General features: G+C 38.6%; 1 protein-coding gene across 7 annotated transcripts in view; it reads right to left on the reverse strand.

Annotated features, from left to right (window-relative positions):
- Veph1 (ventricular zone expressed PH domain containing 1) overlaps positions 1-19,278 on the reverse strand; it is a 236,848-nt gene that overhangs the window by 115,382 nt on the left and 102,188 nt on the right. For all 7 annotated transcript variants that reach the window (XM_063249249.1, XM_063249247.1, XM_063249245.1 and 4 more), the window contains one exon: positions 3,138-3,358. In XM_063249249.1, coding sequence (XP_063105319.1) covers positions 3,138-3,358 — 221 coding nt within the window. The remainder of the gene's footprint in view (positions 1-3,137; positions 3,359-19,278) is intronic.

The raw sequence follows: 19,278 nt of genomic DNA on the forward strand, positions 1-19,278 counted from the left end.
TTTTTTTATTAAAAGAGCTTTTGTGATGTGTATGATACATATGTGTCACTACCTCAGAGATGCTCAGGCACTGAGTGAACCTGAGAATGTCCTGCACTTCTTTGATGTCACTCTATTAAAGAATAACAAATTAGGTGAGAACTTCTTTGTGTACTAGGTGTAGAAGAACAACTAAAAAGGCTATTCTATCATAAGGTAGGCATTTAAGTGTGTTTCAAAGATACTGTCATGATTGTCCTGGTAAAATGGTATGTGTGGCTCTCAATCTCAAGTTTTCTCTAAACAACTTGATAATTGTTATCAGTAAATATTCTGCAGGGATTCAGCTTCCAAAAATCCATGATTGGTAAGAAGTAAAAATCCTCTGACTTACTTCATATTTCAAAGTGCTTGATATCCAGATGAAATCGTAATAGCTAAGCCCACTGCTCCCACCGTAATATTGATGTAACTGATCTTCTCTTCTAGGTGTTCAGCAACTGGCATTTGGAGACCAAAACTAGAAAAGTAAGTGGTCTGAAGACAGCTAGGATTTTATCTCTGACCCTCCGAGGTCAGTGAGGGCCCAGGACATGAGGGATCTTTTCCTACAGGATTCTACAACTTTGGTGAGTTACCTCCAACCTCCTGAGCAGAGAAATTGCTGGACCCCAGAGAAAAAGAATGTACAGTATGTAAAAAAAGTGGGTCATCAAAGAGGGAGAAGTCTCCAAGCCTTTCACATAAAACAACATGGTCAATCAAAATTGTGACCCATCCTGGAAGCTGATACTGACAGAGCAGCTGAGAAGCTCTGTACATGGTTACAAAAGTAATTCCTGTAGAGACACCTGACCTTGATAGATGGCAAGAGGTTAAATTTTGATTAACATAGGTCTCATTTTAATTAGTCTTAAACACCCAGCAGAAAAGCATAACAAAAAGATGTATGAAAACAACACCATAGTAATAAAAGCTAGGTATAAAAGGGACTCTAGTTGTTAACCCTTTCTGGCAGTTTCCGCTACCACTGTTACGGTTTGATGAGGCTAAAAATCTATGGTGGAAGCTATAAAAGCTCTACAAGAGTCTTTTCCATTGCTTAGCTAAAACTGTCTTTTGAAACCACCAAACTCATCTTCTTACAGCTAAAACTAGAGGGACTTATGACAAGAAATATTACACTTATAACCTCCTCAGTACAGAGGTTTAAGCCACTTGGCTACAATCAGTATTTTAGTCCCTTAAGAGCAGTGTCTGGATATGGCTCTTTCCTGACCTCCCTTTTCATTCTAGTGTTAATGCTTTGATTAGACATACTTTAATTTTGAGGGGGAGATTTATTTATTCTTGCTTGGAGGCTGCCAAACTCTAAGTGATCATATAGAGGGAACCAATGACAAATGTGCCAGACCCCTTTTACCAGGATCCAGTAAATCAACCTTGTGAAGAGAGCTCATAACTGCTAACCTGTAATGTGACTTCGATTCAAGCCCCATTAGATTAGCTAGCTGCAGAAGGGCCCTGACTGTGGTCTCCCCCACAATGACCCTCCTCAGCTCAAAGCAGCTAAACAGGAACGACACTTCTCTTCCTCTAGCTGCAGTTTGGAAAATCTCTTCAGAAGGGGAAATATAGACAGGCAAGTTATGGAGGAATAGTGTAGGCAGTCAGAAAGGGCTAGCCCCTAGAGAGAGTCAGTGCTGAAGATGAGAACACATCAGGATATGGAGGCATACATTTGAAGATTAAAATCATAATGCCCAGATTTACACACCTACCTAAAGGATAAATGAACATTGAGACTATTGGTACTACACTTTTGGGATTTCCCATATAAATAAACCATTACCTCACTAGAGGTAGGCCATTTTCTCCCACTCACTAAGACTATAGATTATTGACCCAGGTTTATGTTGTCAACCATACGCTTTTATTTTTATTTTTATTTTTAATAAAGTAAAATCCTTCTGTTTGTCAAATTGTAAATGCCACACCAGCCTCATGATCATCTGGGTTTAAGTGCAGAACCTCCTTAATGATTACTCAACTGAATCTTAGGGCCACCCTAAGGAGTATCTGGGTTTAAATTCAGGAAGTCTCCACAGTTGCTGAGGAGAGTGACACTAGGAGGCACCTTGGATTCTGACCCAATAAATACTGCAAACCAGAGTCACGGAAGCCATTTTTTGTTTTCTCCTTTCACACTCAAGCCCCTTTCTCCTTCACATTCAAGTCCTTTTTCCTTCACCTCCTTTCTCTTCACCGTTTTCATTCTTGCTACCATCCCATGAATTTCAGTAAATGTAGCTACTTACTACATACTATGAGCTGCACACTTGGCAATTCCTTCTTTGTTATACACAAGAACCTGGACTATTTTTGGCCCACTCAATGGTAACATATTGGTTGATTATAATTTTCACCCGTGCTGTACTTACTTTATGATTTTGCTCTATAAAACTTTCTCAGAGAGCTGAGGTTATTTGCAACCTATTTGGGACCCCTCCTGTTTCTCAGGGGCTATTCCTGTTCCCCAATAAATTTCCCTATTCTTAAAACAAAATCACTTTTTCTGGAAAAGCTTCTCTGATCTCAGCCTCCACCTCTTCTGTGGACGTGGAAGTGGTACCACCTCTCAGTGTTCAACAAACTCTCTGAACTATCTCTATCAGCACAATAACCCATCAGTCTCCAGCTTATTTATCTCCTTTACTGGACAGTGAGCTCTGTGGTTACAAGGAACATATATGCATTGAGTCTCTTAGTATATATAAACATAACAAATACTTGTTGAATAAATAAATGAGGCCAGGGATATAGCTCAGTGGCATAAGCGCTGGCCTGGCAAGCATAAGGTCCTGAGTTTGATTCCTGATACAAGGAGAAAGACAGAGAGAGAGTACTATTTTCTAGTTCCTTTATCATAGTTTGTACACCTTTTAGAATTCTTTTTTTTTTTTTTTTTTGTTACTTTTGGTTTCTACAGAAACCATGTTGAAAAATTCTGGCAAGTGTCATACTTTATTCAGAAGCTCCTCTCTGTCGAGTTGTGGACTTGACTTTCTTTAGAGTGTTTCATGACTACAGTTTATACTTGTCTGTGCTCTGCCTCCACCAGTTCCCAGTAGCTCCCCAAGGTAGAAACTCCTGCTCACCTGTCTCTAACAATGTTGGTATTTTCCAGTTGTCTGGACAGGAGCTTGGCAATGGTGGTGAAGCTGTTGCTCATGCGGAAGATGTCTCTGTTCTGAGGGCCCAGGATGGAGGAGAAGGCATCAGTAATGCTCTTGATCTCTAGCAGGAGAATGTGGTGAAATGAATGCTCCATATTGGCCAGCTGGCTCACCAGGTACACTAGGCAGCTCCTGGCTCTCTCCTGCCAAGAGCAATGAAGGAAAAAAAACAAATCAGAATCCCACAACCAGCAGGTGACTGTTACAAAGTTGACTGAAGAGGCTAGCTAATGCTAAATATGTAAGTTTCATTCATAACTCCTCTGAATCTGCTTCTTTGAGGTTTTGTGGCCCACTACCCAATTTTCAAGTCAAAGCTACTCCTTTCTTAACAACATAAAAATATTCTTATTAACCTATCCTACCATGCCAAAGCCTCCAACTTCATTAATGATCTGACCCCTCAAAACCACCACCCCAACTATGTGACTTGCTAACTCCCCCTACACAGAAAGGGCTGATCAATAGCTTCAAAGTGACCCTGAGCCCCGGCACTCTAAGCCCATCTGGGTGTCAGATGGTGACCACATATTTTGCTGTGCACAAGATTTACTTCATTTACACAGTGTATTCTCATGCACTTATTCATCTTTTAACATACTACAAACTTCAGAAAAGTGGGATTTCATTATCTAGGTTTAATCAAGTTAATTCTTACAAGTATTTGGAATAAGTTCCTTCCTTCAAAGAAATAAGGGTAATATGAATAATGTGGGCAGTTATGAAAATAACAACAAACAATACCAGGAGACACATCTCCTATAAATATATAAATTCCCCATAAACCATACTTTGAGGTAACATAATCTAAGCCAATGTCATGACAAGTTGTGAAAAAACAATTTAAAATTGCCAAATGAGAACTGGTAATGCAGGTTTGTGCCCAATAGAAATAATAATATATCGCTCACAAATTCACACTATTCAAAGAATAGCATATCATCTTTAATTTGTTTTAAAATCTTAACTTTTGTGGGTATGTAAACATTTTGTATTAGTGAAGTGGAATATATTGTATTTAATTATAAATCACTGTGTAGAGATAAGTGCTCAAAATCACTGCAGTGAATAGATGCTTAGATCTAAATTATGCTTCTATTCAAAATTCTTTTTGACCTTTTATTCCAGCATCTGAAGATTTAATTTTCTTCAAGGTACAATTGCCATTTCCTTCCTGAAGCTCTCCCTGGTGACCCCTTCTGTCTTAGTTTTCACTGCATTGTCTACGCTTGATTGCATTTAATCACTGGTTTATTCAAGCTTTTATTCCATCACCAAATAGGTACTGCATGTTAGGCTCTAAATGACAGAAGTGGATGCGGGAATGTGCTTGCCTTTAAGGTCCTCACAATTCCCCTTTCACATACAATTCTCCAGTGGTTACACATGCCAGTCAAGTCTCTTAAAGAGACCACTTCTCATTCATCATTCATCAGCTTGGCGCAGAACTGAGGCTGTAGACTGTACACCAGCCTGTGTATGTCTCAGCTCACTCATCTGTGTAAGCCTCATGTGCCAAAATATAATGTTGCAAATGGACTACATAGTTGCAAAGGAATTATGCGCTTTACAAGAAATAATTACTACAGAACAAATTGAAGTAGTAAAGTTTCCTAGTCTATAATACTTGATTTTCAAAGCCTGCATACAGAATGAAGTGGAACACAGCTTTTGGGGAAATGAGATACATCTACTAACCAATATTTTCAGTTGTTTGGCCAATATGGAGCATTCGTTTCACCACATTCTCCTGCTAGAGATCAAGAGCATTACTGATGCCTTCTCCTCCATCCTGGGCCCTCAGAACAGAGACATTAACCAGTATTTTAAGTTTGAGCACCACGAGAACATAATACATGTCTGTGTGGGACAGAAGTTTATGCTTTCATGAACTGGGCAGCCAGTTGAAGAGACTTTATTTACATATTTATTTTGTCTTTTTGAGATAGGGTTTCTCTATGTAGTTCAGGATGGCCTTGAACTCACTTTGTAGTCCAGGCTAGTTTCAAACTTACAATGATCCTCCTGCCTCAGCCTCCCTAGTGCTGGGATTATAGGCATGTACCACCACATCTGACTGAAGTTATTAAAGGACAACAATATTAGATAACTGAAGAATAAAGACCACAGGATGAACTGTTGTTTGGTTTTTCAAGACAGGGTCTTGAAATTTGCTAGACTGTCCAGGCTGGCCTCTAATTTGTGATCCTTCTGCCTCCGCCTCCCAAGTGCTGATTTTACAAGCATGTACCACAACTTGGAATAAACTTTTTTTTTTTTAATTTTATTTCAGGAGAAAAGAAAAAAAAAAAGCAGGGAAAGGGTACAAGTTATACAGATTTACAGAAAAAAAATGAACAGTAGGAAATCACTAGTTAATGGATTACATATTGTCATCTTAGAAATAATTGTTCAAGTCACAAAATTAAAGCTTGTAAAGTGGACATTCCATCAATGATACTGCAAACAGCTCTGTTCATTGATCCAATAAAACTCTGTGATATCATTTTCTATCTTATACACTTAAGTATACATGCAGTTATATAGTTTGGAGCACTTTGTTTTCCTCTCTTTTGTACCATGACTATTACACATTTTGGGTTTCATTGCTCCCACGGTTCTTATTACTTTTTTGGAAGAGAGTAAAACCAAATGTGACATAACAGAACAGAATCGGTCAAGTCAAAAGGGTGGACATAATAGATAATGTAAAAACATAATACAAGGTGATCAACAATGGTTACCATAATGCCTCCCGCTATCTCTAATAGAATTGCCTATATCGTTAGTTATAATACAATTGAACAAAACAGTAAAGAATAAAACCGACAAAACCAAAACATTGGAGACAGTGTAGGTCTTCAAAAGTAGATAAAAGTCAACAAGAATGGGCGTCATAATGAATCTCGTTTTCTTCACAGCTGATGCCTAAACTTTCGAACCTGATACTATCCAGCAAAACAGAATAGGGGAACATCAGTTAAAAACCAGATGGTGAGAGTAATACAGGGCTTTAAATCAAGGTAATGAAAAGTCAAAGTGGGTTACTATAATATATCCTGCTATTTTTTTCCCTTTAATTAAAAGGATAAAGATAAAAAAGTAAATAATGGAGTGGAGATTGAGATAAAAGAGGGCATAACAACGAAACAGCGCAGATCAAAACATAACCATTTAAGCAGAATAGTGTTTCACCACCAGATAATCCTAACCTAAAAGTAGTTACCATATTGTCTCTTTCTTTGAAATCCTTGAGTACAACTTCGTATACTGTAGCATTAAGTATATCAAAACAATGTAAAACCATTCAAGAGAATGTCAGCATTACAGAGTATTTAGAATCGACTAACAGAAAATGAACAATGGTTTCTGTATAATCTCCTTGTCTTTAAAAGGTTTTTGCTTATACTATCGTACATAATAAAATCCAATAAGATACAGCCTATTTAGACCATTGGAGACAGAAGGACAAAAGCTAGATGAGACTTCAAAACAAGATGATACTAAATCAGTATTACCTATTAAGATGTCATTTTCTCCAAAATAGCTGTTCCTATCATCCAATCTTCTCTGCCTCATTTCTGTTGAGCTCTTTTTCTGTCAGTAGCTTTCAGTTTGTCTTCTTCATTTTGTTCTCTGCTCCATTCATTGTGGCCTCTCTGCCATTATTTCTGGATTCTTTGTATTTTTCTTTTTTTAGAATATCCTGCAATACTCTCTGTAGAGTTGAATTGGTGGTTGCAAATTCCCCCAGTTCCTCTTTATCCTGGAAGCACCTTGTTTTTCCATCAATTTCCAGGGAGAGTTGTGCAGGATATCTCAATCTTGGCTGGAGATTATTATCTTTCAAAGCTTGAATTATTTCCCCCCACGCTCTTCGTGATTTGATGGTTTGTGCAGAGAAATCTGCTGTAATTCTGATGGGTGTTCCCTTGTAAGTGGTCTGTTTCTTGTCTCTTACAGCTTTTAATATTCTGTTCTTGTATTGAATTTCTGGAATTTTTATTATTATATGCCTGGGTGTTGCTCTGTTTGGGTTGTAGGTAGCTGGGGTCCTGTATGCCTCATACATCTGAGTATCTTTACCTTTTGCTAAATTAGGAAAATTCTCCTGGATTATTTCTGTGAGTAGCTTTTGTAGTTCACTTGTTTGTGTCCCTACTTCTTCTTTTATGTTCTTAATCCTTAAGTTATGGATCCTCTTATCATCTTCTTGTCTTTGTATTATTGCTGTGTGTTTCTTTGTTATTTTTAAGAAGTTTTTCATTTCATTCTCCCATATTACGAGTCTGCCCTCCAGTTCAGATAGTCTGTCCTTAGTTTCTTTCAAGCTGTTATGCCAGTCTTCTATAGACTTCTTAGTATCTTGGTAGTCCCTTTGAACCTGCTTCACATATTCTATGCTTTCTCTGTTTTCTCCATCAAACAATTCTCCCCTTTTTTTCTGTTCTTCCATTCCACCGCCTGTTTTTTCTTGGGTGGTACTTAGCATTTCTCTAACTATTCTGCATACTTCTAGCTTCAGGTCATTGATAACTTCATTCCTGAATTGGTCTATGAGGCTCTCTATATGGCGCCTTATGTGATTTGGTGCGGTGTCTGCTATTGCCTGTTTCTCAGAATTGGGGGCCGAGGAGCCTTTCTTGTTGCTGCCTCTTCCCATGCTGCCTCTTCTTCTCTGTTCCTTATATATGCAAGCTTATATAAGAGGCCCAGCTTCTCTCCCAGTCAGCCACAGCCTGATCGAATTGCGCCAGTTAGGTGTTCCCGCTCACCGCTGCGCACCAGGGAGTTACGGACCAGGCAGCCTACGCGTCTCCCCTCCCGGCCACCGTCAGGCTCTGGCATCTGGGTTGGGACAGCCTACCAGGTCCGCTGGCAGCGTCACGCAGGCCAGGCACTTTTCACCAATCCCGCCCGAGAGGGGGATGTGTGGCTGGAGTCGCCACCGCGCCCTGCTCCCGCAGGACTGCTCGGGCCCAGAAAGTCCTCTGCTGGAGTCAAACTGTGGTAGAGTGTCAGTTTCTCTCACTCACCTCACCACAAGTCAGTGCACGCCTCCCTGCGGTTCGCAGATTGCCGTTCTCAGAGCTTCTGCGCGTCTCTCTCCTTGCCGAGCCGCTTGTGGAGGCAGCCAGCCACCGCGCGGCGGGAAACCCAAATCGCGGCTTCCAATGGCGCGGAGTCCAGCCTCCACACCGAGGCTTTTCTGTTCCTGTTTTAGCACCAGGAATGCATTCCAAGTTGGTTTCTCTCAGCCCAGTTCGTTCCTGTGTCAGCAGAGCATATCTCCACCTGCTTATGTCTCCTTAGTCCGCACCATTCCTGGCTTCTGAGCCGAGTCTTTCAGAGAGCCTCCGGTAGTTGCTGTTATCTGTCCGCCATGTTCTCCCGGAAGCTGGAATAAACTTTTGACAGCCTATTTCATACTGGGGCTCATGCACTTGTTAGCTTGTGGAGTGGCCCTCAAATCCTTTTGAGCTTCCCAGTTTTTTGCAACATAGACACATTTTTTAAACTTCACGCAAGAGCTCCGTGTCTGAATTCACAGCATACATAGGGACATTTTCTATTCCCTATTTAAAGCCCAAAGTGGGATGGAGGTGAGGGGGTAGAATCTCTCCTAAAAGGTAGGCCCACTCTAGAAGTTAAGAACCCAGCACTAAAGAATAAAGACAAAAACCTCTACCATCATAAATTCAGGAAGGCAATAAACAGAAAATATATGGAGTTGCATGGTCCTCAAAGAAAAGTGAAACAGAATGGGGAGATTTGGGAAGAGTTAATGTTAAAGACTGACATCAGGCACATTTAAGTTCAATGAGGTTTGTAAATGGAAACCTAAGATTCTCAGTAACTTAGAAAACAATTACAGTAAAATTTACCCTATATGACACAGCGTTGTAGGAAGATACAGGAACTGGGATATTTGAGATGTGACTCTTATTTACTCTTTGTCCTCCTGGGAAGATAATTTGTAGATTTAGATAACTTCTTCACTTTCAGAATAGGATTCTTCTTTAGCAGTTCAAAAATTAATTTAAAAAAAAAAGTAATTTCATAAACATCTCATTGGTTTATCTCAAAAGTGCACCTATAGTTTCTTTAAGAATCTTTCTCGGGTAGGGGCAGCATAGCTCAGTTTACAGAGCTTTGCTAGTGTGTGCAAGGCCCTGGGTTTTATTCCCAGCACTGCAAAACACAAAACAAACAAAACAAAAAATCAAACAAAACAATTTTCTCACTGTAAAAATTTGTAAGGCCTTTCTTGGGCCATGTTATCTTCTTAAAAGGAAGGGTGGTTGTATGGATATTTACTGAAACTGAGCTGACAGGAAACTTAATCATAGTGCAGGAACAAAAATAATTCTAACTGCTCTGGAACCAACACGTGAAACCAAGCCAAGCTCACATTTTCTGTCCTGAATCCTTGGAGCATCTCCACGTGCTTCCCTGGGGTAACAGGCGTGATTTTGGATTAGAAAGTGTCATGCGAAGAAAAGAAGGGTGTTAGGGAACTTCCACTGCTTTCTTGGCTCTAAGATATTTTGTCTCTGGGACCACTGAGTGCATTTTTTGTTTGCAGTCATCTCACTGTGGAGTAGGGTCAGCTGCACCTGAGTCTTTACCTGTAGGTTGGACCCTGTCTCTACTGCCATGAATTTACTATTACTAAAATAACAATAAGCGGTCCATGGAGAGCAGTTCGTATATCTGTCAAATCTCCTCTACATGTTGTTTGGATATTTACTCATGTAATCCTCTTAATAATGCCATGAGGTAATTATTATGATCCCTGGCATCTTTCCAGGAGGAAACTGAGGCAGAGTGGAAAATTAACTTGCTCAAGGCAACGCATGCCCTTTCATCTCCAGAGCTGCTCCTGTCTGGCTAGCTGCTGGCTTCTCCCTCAAAAAAGCCAGTTTCTTCCACGTACATATTATTCTACTTGGTTTTTCCTTATTTTATTCACCACCATATTCCTTTTTATTTGGTTATATTGTATTTACTTATCCAAGCATCATAAAGCTCTAGAAAATCAAAATAGATTTTTTTTAATCTCTTGGTTTACCTCTTAAAAATTATTACCCCTTTCCTTCTTAAAAATCACTTTTTATGGGAAAAAAAGTAAACCATAATTCCATTACAAAAGAATAGAAGAATAACAATAATTAATACATTGCATATTATCATATTTAAAGTAGTTATTCAGCATACTAGATATGAGCATTAAAATTTTCTCCAATTGATATTAGCACAAGCCTGCCTTTTCAGTGGTTTGAGACACTAATATGATAACTGACTTGCATTTTTCCCCATTTCCCTTCCATCCTTTCCCTTTTCCCCCAACCCATTTCCTTTTTACTTTTGAACAACTTCTTTCCATTTCACAATATCTCTCATGCATTTTACACCTTATTTACTCTTTCGGTTTCTCACGCCAGGGAGACATTATGACCTTTATTACACGTGAATCTGAGTTATTTCACTTATGAGTACGGCCTAAGTTGCATCCATCTACCTACAAAAGTTCGAGTTTATCCTTCTTTGTGGCTCAGTAATGCTCAGTTGTATAAAAATGCCACATCTTTTTTTTATCCATTTTGAAGTTGATGGGCATTTGGGTTGTTTCCAAGATTTAGCTGTTACTAACTGTACTCCTGTAGACATGAGTGTACATATATCTCTGTGGCATGATGTTTTCAGTTCTTCTGGGAAGATATCCAGCAGGGGAACAGCTAGGTCAAAGGGGACCTGTAATCCTAGCTTTTTGAGCAGTCTCCATCCTGATTTTCACAGCAATTTCACCAGTCTACACTCCCACTAGTAGTGGAGAAACATTCCTTTTTCCTCATGGCCTCTTGATATGGGTTGATTCTTCATGATAGCCATTCTATCTGGGGTGAGATGGAATCTCAGTGTCGTTTTAGTTTACATTCCTCAAATGGCCAATGATGTTGAACATTTTTTATATATGTATTTGTTATTTATATTTCTTCATCTTAGAAGTGTGTATTCTTCACAGATGCCCATTTTTGTATTGAGTCTTTGAATTTGTACCTTCTTATCAAATTATTGAAGGCTCCAAAGAGTTTTTATTTGTCTGGGTTGTATCTGTCAGCATTTACGACATAGGATTAACATTGAGAAATACAAAAAAAGTGTAATTTTAATTAAAGCCAATATAAACCTAGTATGTTAAATATACAGCATATTTTCATGAAAGTAATATTTCTGAAACAAAAAAATAGTGAAAAGAGTAGAATTCCTAAACAGTTTGCAATTTTTTTTGCACAAAGTACTGAAATGGATTCTGAATTCTCATATTTGCTTCTGTACTTGATCTGTTAAATCTGGCCTCCAATATGTAGTTGGAAAAAGTAAATCTATATTTAAAAGAGCCTTGATAATTGTGAATATTTTTCTTAACTACGACACCAAATTTCAATAAGTAATAATTTTTTAAAGGTTAATTTCAATGTGCAGTATCAATTAACTTTTTGATAGATTTAAATTCCCTGGTCTTATACTTTAAATGGATCTTTTTATCTGTGTATGATTTTGTAACATTAGGTCTTGACTTTTTGGCCAGTGTTTGGTATATCTTCCAAATGTTGATGCATATCATTATATGATATTAAAAACATCACATTCTTTTATATCACCACTCATCAGAAAATTCCTTAAGTACTGAGACACTGTAGGTTTAGAGTGGGAGATACAAAAATTTTCAAAATTTCTAATCTTCACTTGTGGGAAGCCCTGTAATTGGCCGCCACCTTATATCAACAGGCAACAGGCATCTTAATGTTAAGTTTCTATTTAGTAGTTAAGTTTCCATCTCTCCTCACCTAGCCTGTCACATGTCTCTGTGGTTCGGCCAGTACAGCCATTATGCTAATTAGCCTGCCTTATGAGCCCGCTGATGTGTCAGAACCCAGCCCCTTCCCCAATACCCTATATATTCATTACTCCTTTGAATAAACGAGACTTGATCAGAGCCCTGTCTTGCCTCCATTCTTCGCGTCTCTTGTCTCTTCCAATCCCCACTCCCCCTCTAGGGTCTCTGTTGACTTATCCGCAGGTTGGGACATTCACTCCATGCTCATATTTTATCACTGGAAACTAACCACAATCCATGTTTCACACACACACACACACACACACACACATACATACACACATATCTGTGGCTTCAACAAACTAAGGATCAAAAACACTGAAGGAAAACTTCATCACACATGCAGACTTTTTGTTATCATTTTACAAATAATATAATTTAATAACTGTTTATGTAGCATTTACATTGTGTTAGGTACTGTAAGTACTCTAAAGATAAAGTGTAGAGGAGGATGTATATCAGCTACATGCAAATATTATACCATTTTATATAAAGGAACAGATATCCATGGATTTTGGTATGCATAGAAATCTTGGAACCAATTGGATTCCTACGGATGATTGTAGTATGAATATATCAGTAGTTTGGTTTGAGGTGGAAGGTTTACTTCATTTATCTTCTAGATAATGTCTACCAAATAGCCAAAACCTGGCAATCATACATTAGTAACTCTTTCAAGTGAAAACTATTCTGTGAAAAAAGTGGTTAGCTTAGCTGGTAAAACAAAGGCATGAGTATTTTATTTTCTTAGATAACTTCTTTCTGTATTTCACATGTAGCAGAAAAACTGAGCCAGTGCATACTTTTTGGAGCTACATGGAATATTAAGATGTGTAGCCAGGATTCAGATTTAATAAATTAATTATTTTTATTCTTTCATCAAGCTAAGTTAGCACTTCTTAGAGTGAGATGATGAGGGCCAGAGACAGAATAAGTAACTTGTCCCCAGAGAACATATGGGGGCATCTGGAGACATTTTTGGCCATCATAACTGGGGGGAAGGGAGAGACAACTGGCAGAATCTGGGAGTTGGAGGCCAGAGATCCTACAATGCACAAGAAAGAACCCTACAACTAAGAATCATTAGATCAAAATGTTGATAGTACTGAGGCTAAGAAATAGTAAGTTAAGTGAGGACTGTGTTTCCTCCCTTGTCTTGTGAACGTGGTGGGGTGAAAATTATGAGCACAGGTCAGTGCCATCAACCTGAAATGTGCTCAGGGCCAGCTGTTTGACTTCTCACTGCTTTGTTCTTTCAGTGCAGCCATCAAACCGTGACAGTGACAAGCAGTGTCTTAGTTTAACAGTGACAACAGCTCTGACCACATGGATCTCCTGAAAGCCTCTGATGAGGGGCCCCTGACCACCCTGGGAATTGGTGAACCAGAATCAGAGACTGGTAAACTTTTTCTGTAAAGGAGCAGAGAGTAAATATTTTCAGTTTAGTGAGCCACATGGATTCTATTGCAGAAAAGCAGCTAAAGATAGTAAATAGATGACTGAGCATGGACAGATTGGCCCACAAGCAATAATTTGCAGACCCCTGAACTAGATTATATGTTTGAAAAATTGCACTGGTCATATTGTTTATTTTTATCAGTGTTATTTGTTTTCTTTATATATTGTTGCTCCTTTCTCATAAAGCTCTGCTGTTATCCCTTACCCAGATAACAGAATATGACTTTAAAAAACTGCCAAAAATGAAAATATGGACCTGATTAAAATAAAGATAGTATCCTTGTACTAATCATCCACTGGGTTCCAGTAGTTTGACATATGCTTCCTCATATGATCCCTAATGCCTTGCAGAAAGGTGGTTCTAGATGAGGATACTGATAACTTGACTAAAGTGGGACTCTAACTTGACTAAAGTTACACAGGTCGTAGTCCTCTATGGTACAACCAATACTGAATCAAGAACTCTCTGATTCCAGAGTTTGAATTTTTCCCTTTTGAGGGCTCAAACAAATCATTTAGTGCAACTCTTTCCTCTGAAACCCTCCTTTTTTCCCTTACCCAGGGCAAACATCGGATTGCAACATTCTTCTTACTGAACCTGGAAGCTTCTTGAGAAACCTTTCTCAACACTGCCCTCCGTGTGGGTGGTCCTCACCCCTGCCTGCATGTGAGAACCCTCTGACACTGTTAGAACAAACTGAATGCCCACTGGATGCCCCCTTCCTAATTCCTACCTAATTTCATTGAAATGGGTAAAGCCCAGGCACAAGAATTTTTAAACTTCTTAGACAGTTCTGATGCACAGAACTGAAAACCACTAGTTTATGTTAAGTACTAAGTCTATGAAAGTCTGAGAATTTGCTGACTTATAAAACATGGATTTGACCCTACAATACATATTTTTGTCTTTTCTCTACTCTTTGTTAATTTGCAAAATAGTAAAATGTGGTAGAAACCTTTCTAATTTCAGAGTTCTCACATTCTGCATGCACCTAAAACTAATGCCATATACATGATGCTAACATCTAAGCATGGCACTATTGGGGGTAGTGGAATGTCCCTCAAGGCCAACGGGTTAAAGGCTTGGTCCCTAAGCATGGTACTATTGAGTGCCTGTCTACTATTAAGTGCCTATCTATTTAAAAACATCTTATTTAATAAATATTATTTATTGAATAAATAAATAAAAAATAAATAAAAATTTTCAAAATTGACCTGCAGCCAACAGTACTACAACTTATGCCAAAATGAAGCATATGGCTTGTGGATTTTATTATAAGGCCTATCACCATCTCTTTGCATGTAGGGATGCCAAAGAGCACTTTAGCACTACATTTTAAACAGTGTTTTTAGTTGTATGTTGCAGTTACCTCAATATCCTGAATCAATTCAAAATGTTTAAGTAGACGAGGACACACCGTAAGTTTGCAAACCTGCTTCTCCATTGGATGGTGCTTAGCAACAGCATTTACTGTATTTTTTGAAATAGGATCTCGCTATGTAGTTTAGGCTGGTCTTGAACTCATGCAGTACTGGTTGCCTCAAACTTGTTATGATTCCCCTGTCTCAGCCTCCTCAGTGCTGGGATTACAGGCATGTGCTACCACACCCAGCTACATGTATTTTTTTACCGGCACCGGAGATCCAACTCACGACCGCCTGCTTGCAAGGCAGGCGCTTATGCCGCTGAGCAAAATCCCCAGCCCCTGCTACATGTATTTTTGATGAGACTATGTAAAACACAAAAGAGGACCTCCAGAACTGCTTCAGAAAGTGGCAAGAAAGGTGAGATATGTATGTCTGAAGCAAATGGGAGCATTGTGATGGAGATTGATAGGCATACATCTTTTATTATAATAATTTCTAAAAATTTAAACCTTCACGTATTCAATAATATCTCATAAGTCTGTGAGGGTGTTTCTGGAAGAGATTTACATTAGAATCAGCAACTGCATGAGAAAGATCCATCTTCCCCAATGTGGGTTGGTGTCATCTAATCTGTTGAAGGCCTGACTAGGATAAAATGCAGAAGAGAAAATTCTCTGTTTTCTTGAGCAAAGATATCCATCTCCTCCTGCTCCTGGATATTGTAGGTTCTACTGCTTAGATCTTTGGATGATATTTGGACTCACTCACACCACTGCCTTGCTTGTTTCTGAAACTTTTACCCAGCATGTCATAGCACTTCTTAGCTTCCAGAATTGTGTGTGTCTAATTCTGATACTAAATCTTCTCTTCAGTGTCTATATATACATATTGTATTGGTCCCATTGTTCTGGAGAACTCTTAACAGAAATTCTGTATACATATTTAAGTTAATTCAAATGTCATCTTTTCTGTGTAATCCTTCCTGTCCCCTCTGGTCTGTTGGGTGCTGCTACATTGGTCCTCCTCAGACCTGTGGCCATCTCTTCAGGGGAGCCTTGGTATCACTGCTTGAATTTATATGTCAAATTGACTCTCTGTACTCAGTTGCCTTTCAAATGTGGGACCAGGTCGTATTCATCTTTGAACCTATAGTGCCTTGAATACTTGTACCACCTGGCACACACGATACCATGTGGAGGAAAGTCACGGCCAATACCCTTAGTATTTCTGCACACAGCTCTAGGACTCTGAGGATAGTAAAAACTAATGGCTTTGAAAAAGAAAGGAAGGAAGACAGGAAGGAAGGAAGGAAGGAAGGAAGGAAGAAAAAAATATTTTATTTTTACGTTTTGGCATGTTTTATAGCAAGATAAACTTGGTTTGATTTCTACCTCCATTTTCTATGAGTTGTATAAATTTCATTTTCTATGAGTTGTATAAACTAGTTTAAGCCCCAGTTTCCTCACTTGTAAGTAAGAGGTAGCAGATCAGCAGCGGGGATTTTTGACTGCATTTTCATGGTGGTACCCACCCCATCACCTTTTTTCTTACTGGTGGGACCCCTCATCCCCATAAAGTGAGTTTGATAGCTATTCAGTTCTTCAGGCTTTTTATGAATAGGATGTGGACATAGGACTTAATTGTGGACAAATGAATCTGAAGTGAAGTTTTCTAGGATTGAAAAGTGCTAGAACTTTTGTTCTCTATAAATAAAAATTGATCTAAGGGCACATTCCTTGTTTAAGAAGACCTTATTGTATCTACACTCACTGCTTGGGGCTCGAGCAACCATTGTACAAGCATGAGGAAGCGTAGTCACAGAGCATGTCACATATACTGAGGAGGCAGAGAGAGGATGAAAAGAATTTGTCACCAAAGATCTTTCCTCACCTGTGTAAACTCTGAGCAAACCTTGGGCCCACCATGCCTCCCAGGCCGCTTGTTGAATAACATAATAAATATCCTCATTATTGAAGTTAGCTGTAGTTAGCTGACACAAATACTTCATGATGTGGTTTCAAGGAATAAGGAAAAATATTGATAAAGGATCTATAAGTCATCTATACAGAATAGATGATTTTAAAATGATAGCAATAATTTGAATTATAAACACTTTGATCTGATAATAGAAATATGAATGATTCAAAAAACAAGTTAGTTGGTAAAGTCTGAGTGTTTTAATGATTTTTTACATTAGAGAATATATGCCATACATACAAAAGAGTGTGTGTGTGAATCACGGAACAGATTATCAATGTTGTCGAAGGCATCTGTGAATTCCCAGTCCTCTTTCCCTTCCTTCAGATACCTCCTTTGCAGTGATACCAATTTTAGGTTTTATTGAATTATTCTTTTGTAGTTCTAGGGATTGGGCCAGGACCTCCACACTGAGCTACATGGCTAGTTCCCTTTACTTTTTTTTTTTTTATTATTATTACCAAAGTTTGTGGTGCATGACAATTATAGTCATCTTGGTGAATTAGTCCATAACGTATCACATCTTGATCATTCTTATTCCCCTGACAACTCTCAGTCTCTCTGCTTCCCCACATCTCCTTCCCATCTCTACAAAGTCAACCTTCCTGTTTCTTCCTATATTATTTTTATTGTGCCTTTATTTTTATTTCTGGATTTCTCATGTGAGAAAACAATTTTAGCCTTCTGCAATATTTAGTCTTGTGTGTCTGATTTATGCCATTCAGCATTATGATATCAAGATCCACCCATTTTTCTACAAATCACTCAGGTATTTTTATGAGTCAATATGTATATACTATATTTTATTTATTCATTCATCTGTTGATGGGCAGATAGACCACTCCCAAGATTTAGTTATTACTGTGAGTTGTGCTGCTATAAACACGGGTATGCATGTATCACTGTAATATAATGTCTTCAACTCTTGATCAGAAAAGATATAGATGGGTCAAGTGGAATTTCCATTTGTAGTTGGTTGAGAAATTGTTCTGATTCCCACAGTGGTTGTATCAGGCTATATTCCCACAAAAAATGTAGGCGGTTTCCTCCCCCACACCACAACCTCACCAATATTTGCTATTTTTGAGTCACTGATGATAGCTATTCCTACTGGAGTAAGCTGAAACCTTAGTGTTTAGATTTGCATTTTTCTAGGGGCCAAAGATGATGAACAATTTTTCTTGTACTTATTGACCCTTTGTGTTTCTTTTGAGGTGTTTATTCTTTTCAATTTCTTACTTTTTGAGGGGACCTGATTTTTTTGAGATGTATAAACATCTCATATAAGGGTATATAAATACTCTTATATATCCTATGCCCAGCAGTTACTGACAGAATTATTACCCATTCTGTAGCAGTTTCTTCACTCTGTTCATTATTTTCTTTGCTATATAGAAGTTTTTTAATTTGATATAATCCTCTTAGTCATTTTTTAAAAAATTTAAATGTTAAGACAGGCTCTTGCTGGGTTACTAAGTAGCTCAGGCTGAGCAGGAATTTGTGATCTTCTTGCCTCAGTTTCCCAGGGTTCCAGGGCTATAAGCATGCATCACCATGCCAGGCCAATATTAGGTTTTGAATGCCATGTTAAACCAGTGGGAGTCATTCTGAAAGAGGTAAATTTCTACCTTCCAGAGCTATAAGTAATTGTCCTATTATGCTGGAAGGCTTTTTGTTCTTCCTAACCTATTATTTGCTCAGAGTTTAGATATTAACTTTAAAATAACATTTCAAATATTCACACTGACCTTTGGGTTTAGAATCACTTTCTTCACAAAGCCTACAGCCATAATTGAGACCAAGCCACCAAAGTCTAGCTAGCACTACTTTTCTCCTGGGATCAGCTGAGCTGTCTGAACCTTATACTGCTTCTGCATCCATCCTAAGCATGCACGGCCCTGTCTGAATCAATCCATGCTACAGAATCACAGTACTCTATTAAATGTCTCCTACCAAGAGCCTAAATGGATCTATTACCTAATATCTTCCCTTGAAAAACAGATGCGACTAGATGTTTGGGTGTGGAGAGGCTTTCCTTACAGCATGCAAAGTAGAACTGGCAATTAAGGAATGACAAGGAAGAGGATGCTGACTGTTCAAATTGTCAATATATGTGAATGCTCCATTTTGAGTAACTATTAACATGGAAAACTATACCACCAGAGAATGGCATGATGGTAGTACTAATGTGAAGTCTTCACAGTTGTAGTATGCTGGCTTAAAGGGGGTTTAGAAGATCCTTGGCTTTGAATGTTGGATGTGTTATTTCTCCATGGCTCAATTTACAAAATAGTGCTAATAACAGTACCTACTGATATGAACAGACTTCCAGGAGAACATGGCGGACACATAGCAGCA

The sequence above is a fragment of the Cavia porcellus genome, unplaced genomic scaffold (genome assembly GCF_034190915.1).
Source record: "Cavia porcellus strain 051 isolate PalLab524CR breed Dunkin Hartley unplaced genomic scaffold, mCavPor4.1 scaffold_5, whole genome shotgun sequence".
Lineage (NCBI taxonomy): Eukaryota > Metazoa > Chordata > Mammalia > Rodentia > Caviidae > Cavia > Cavia porcellus.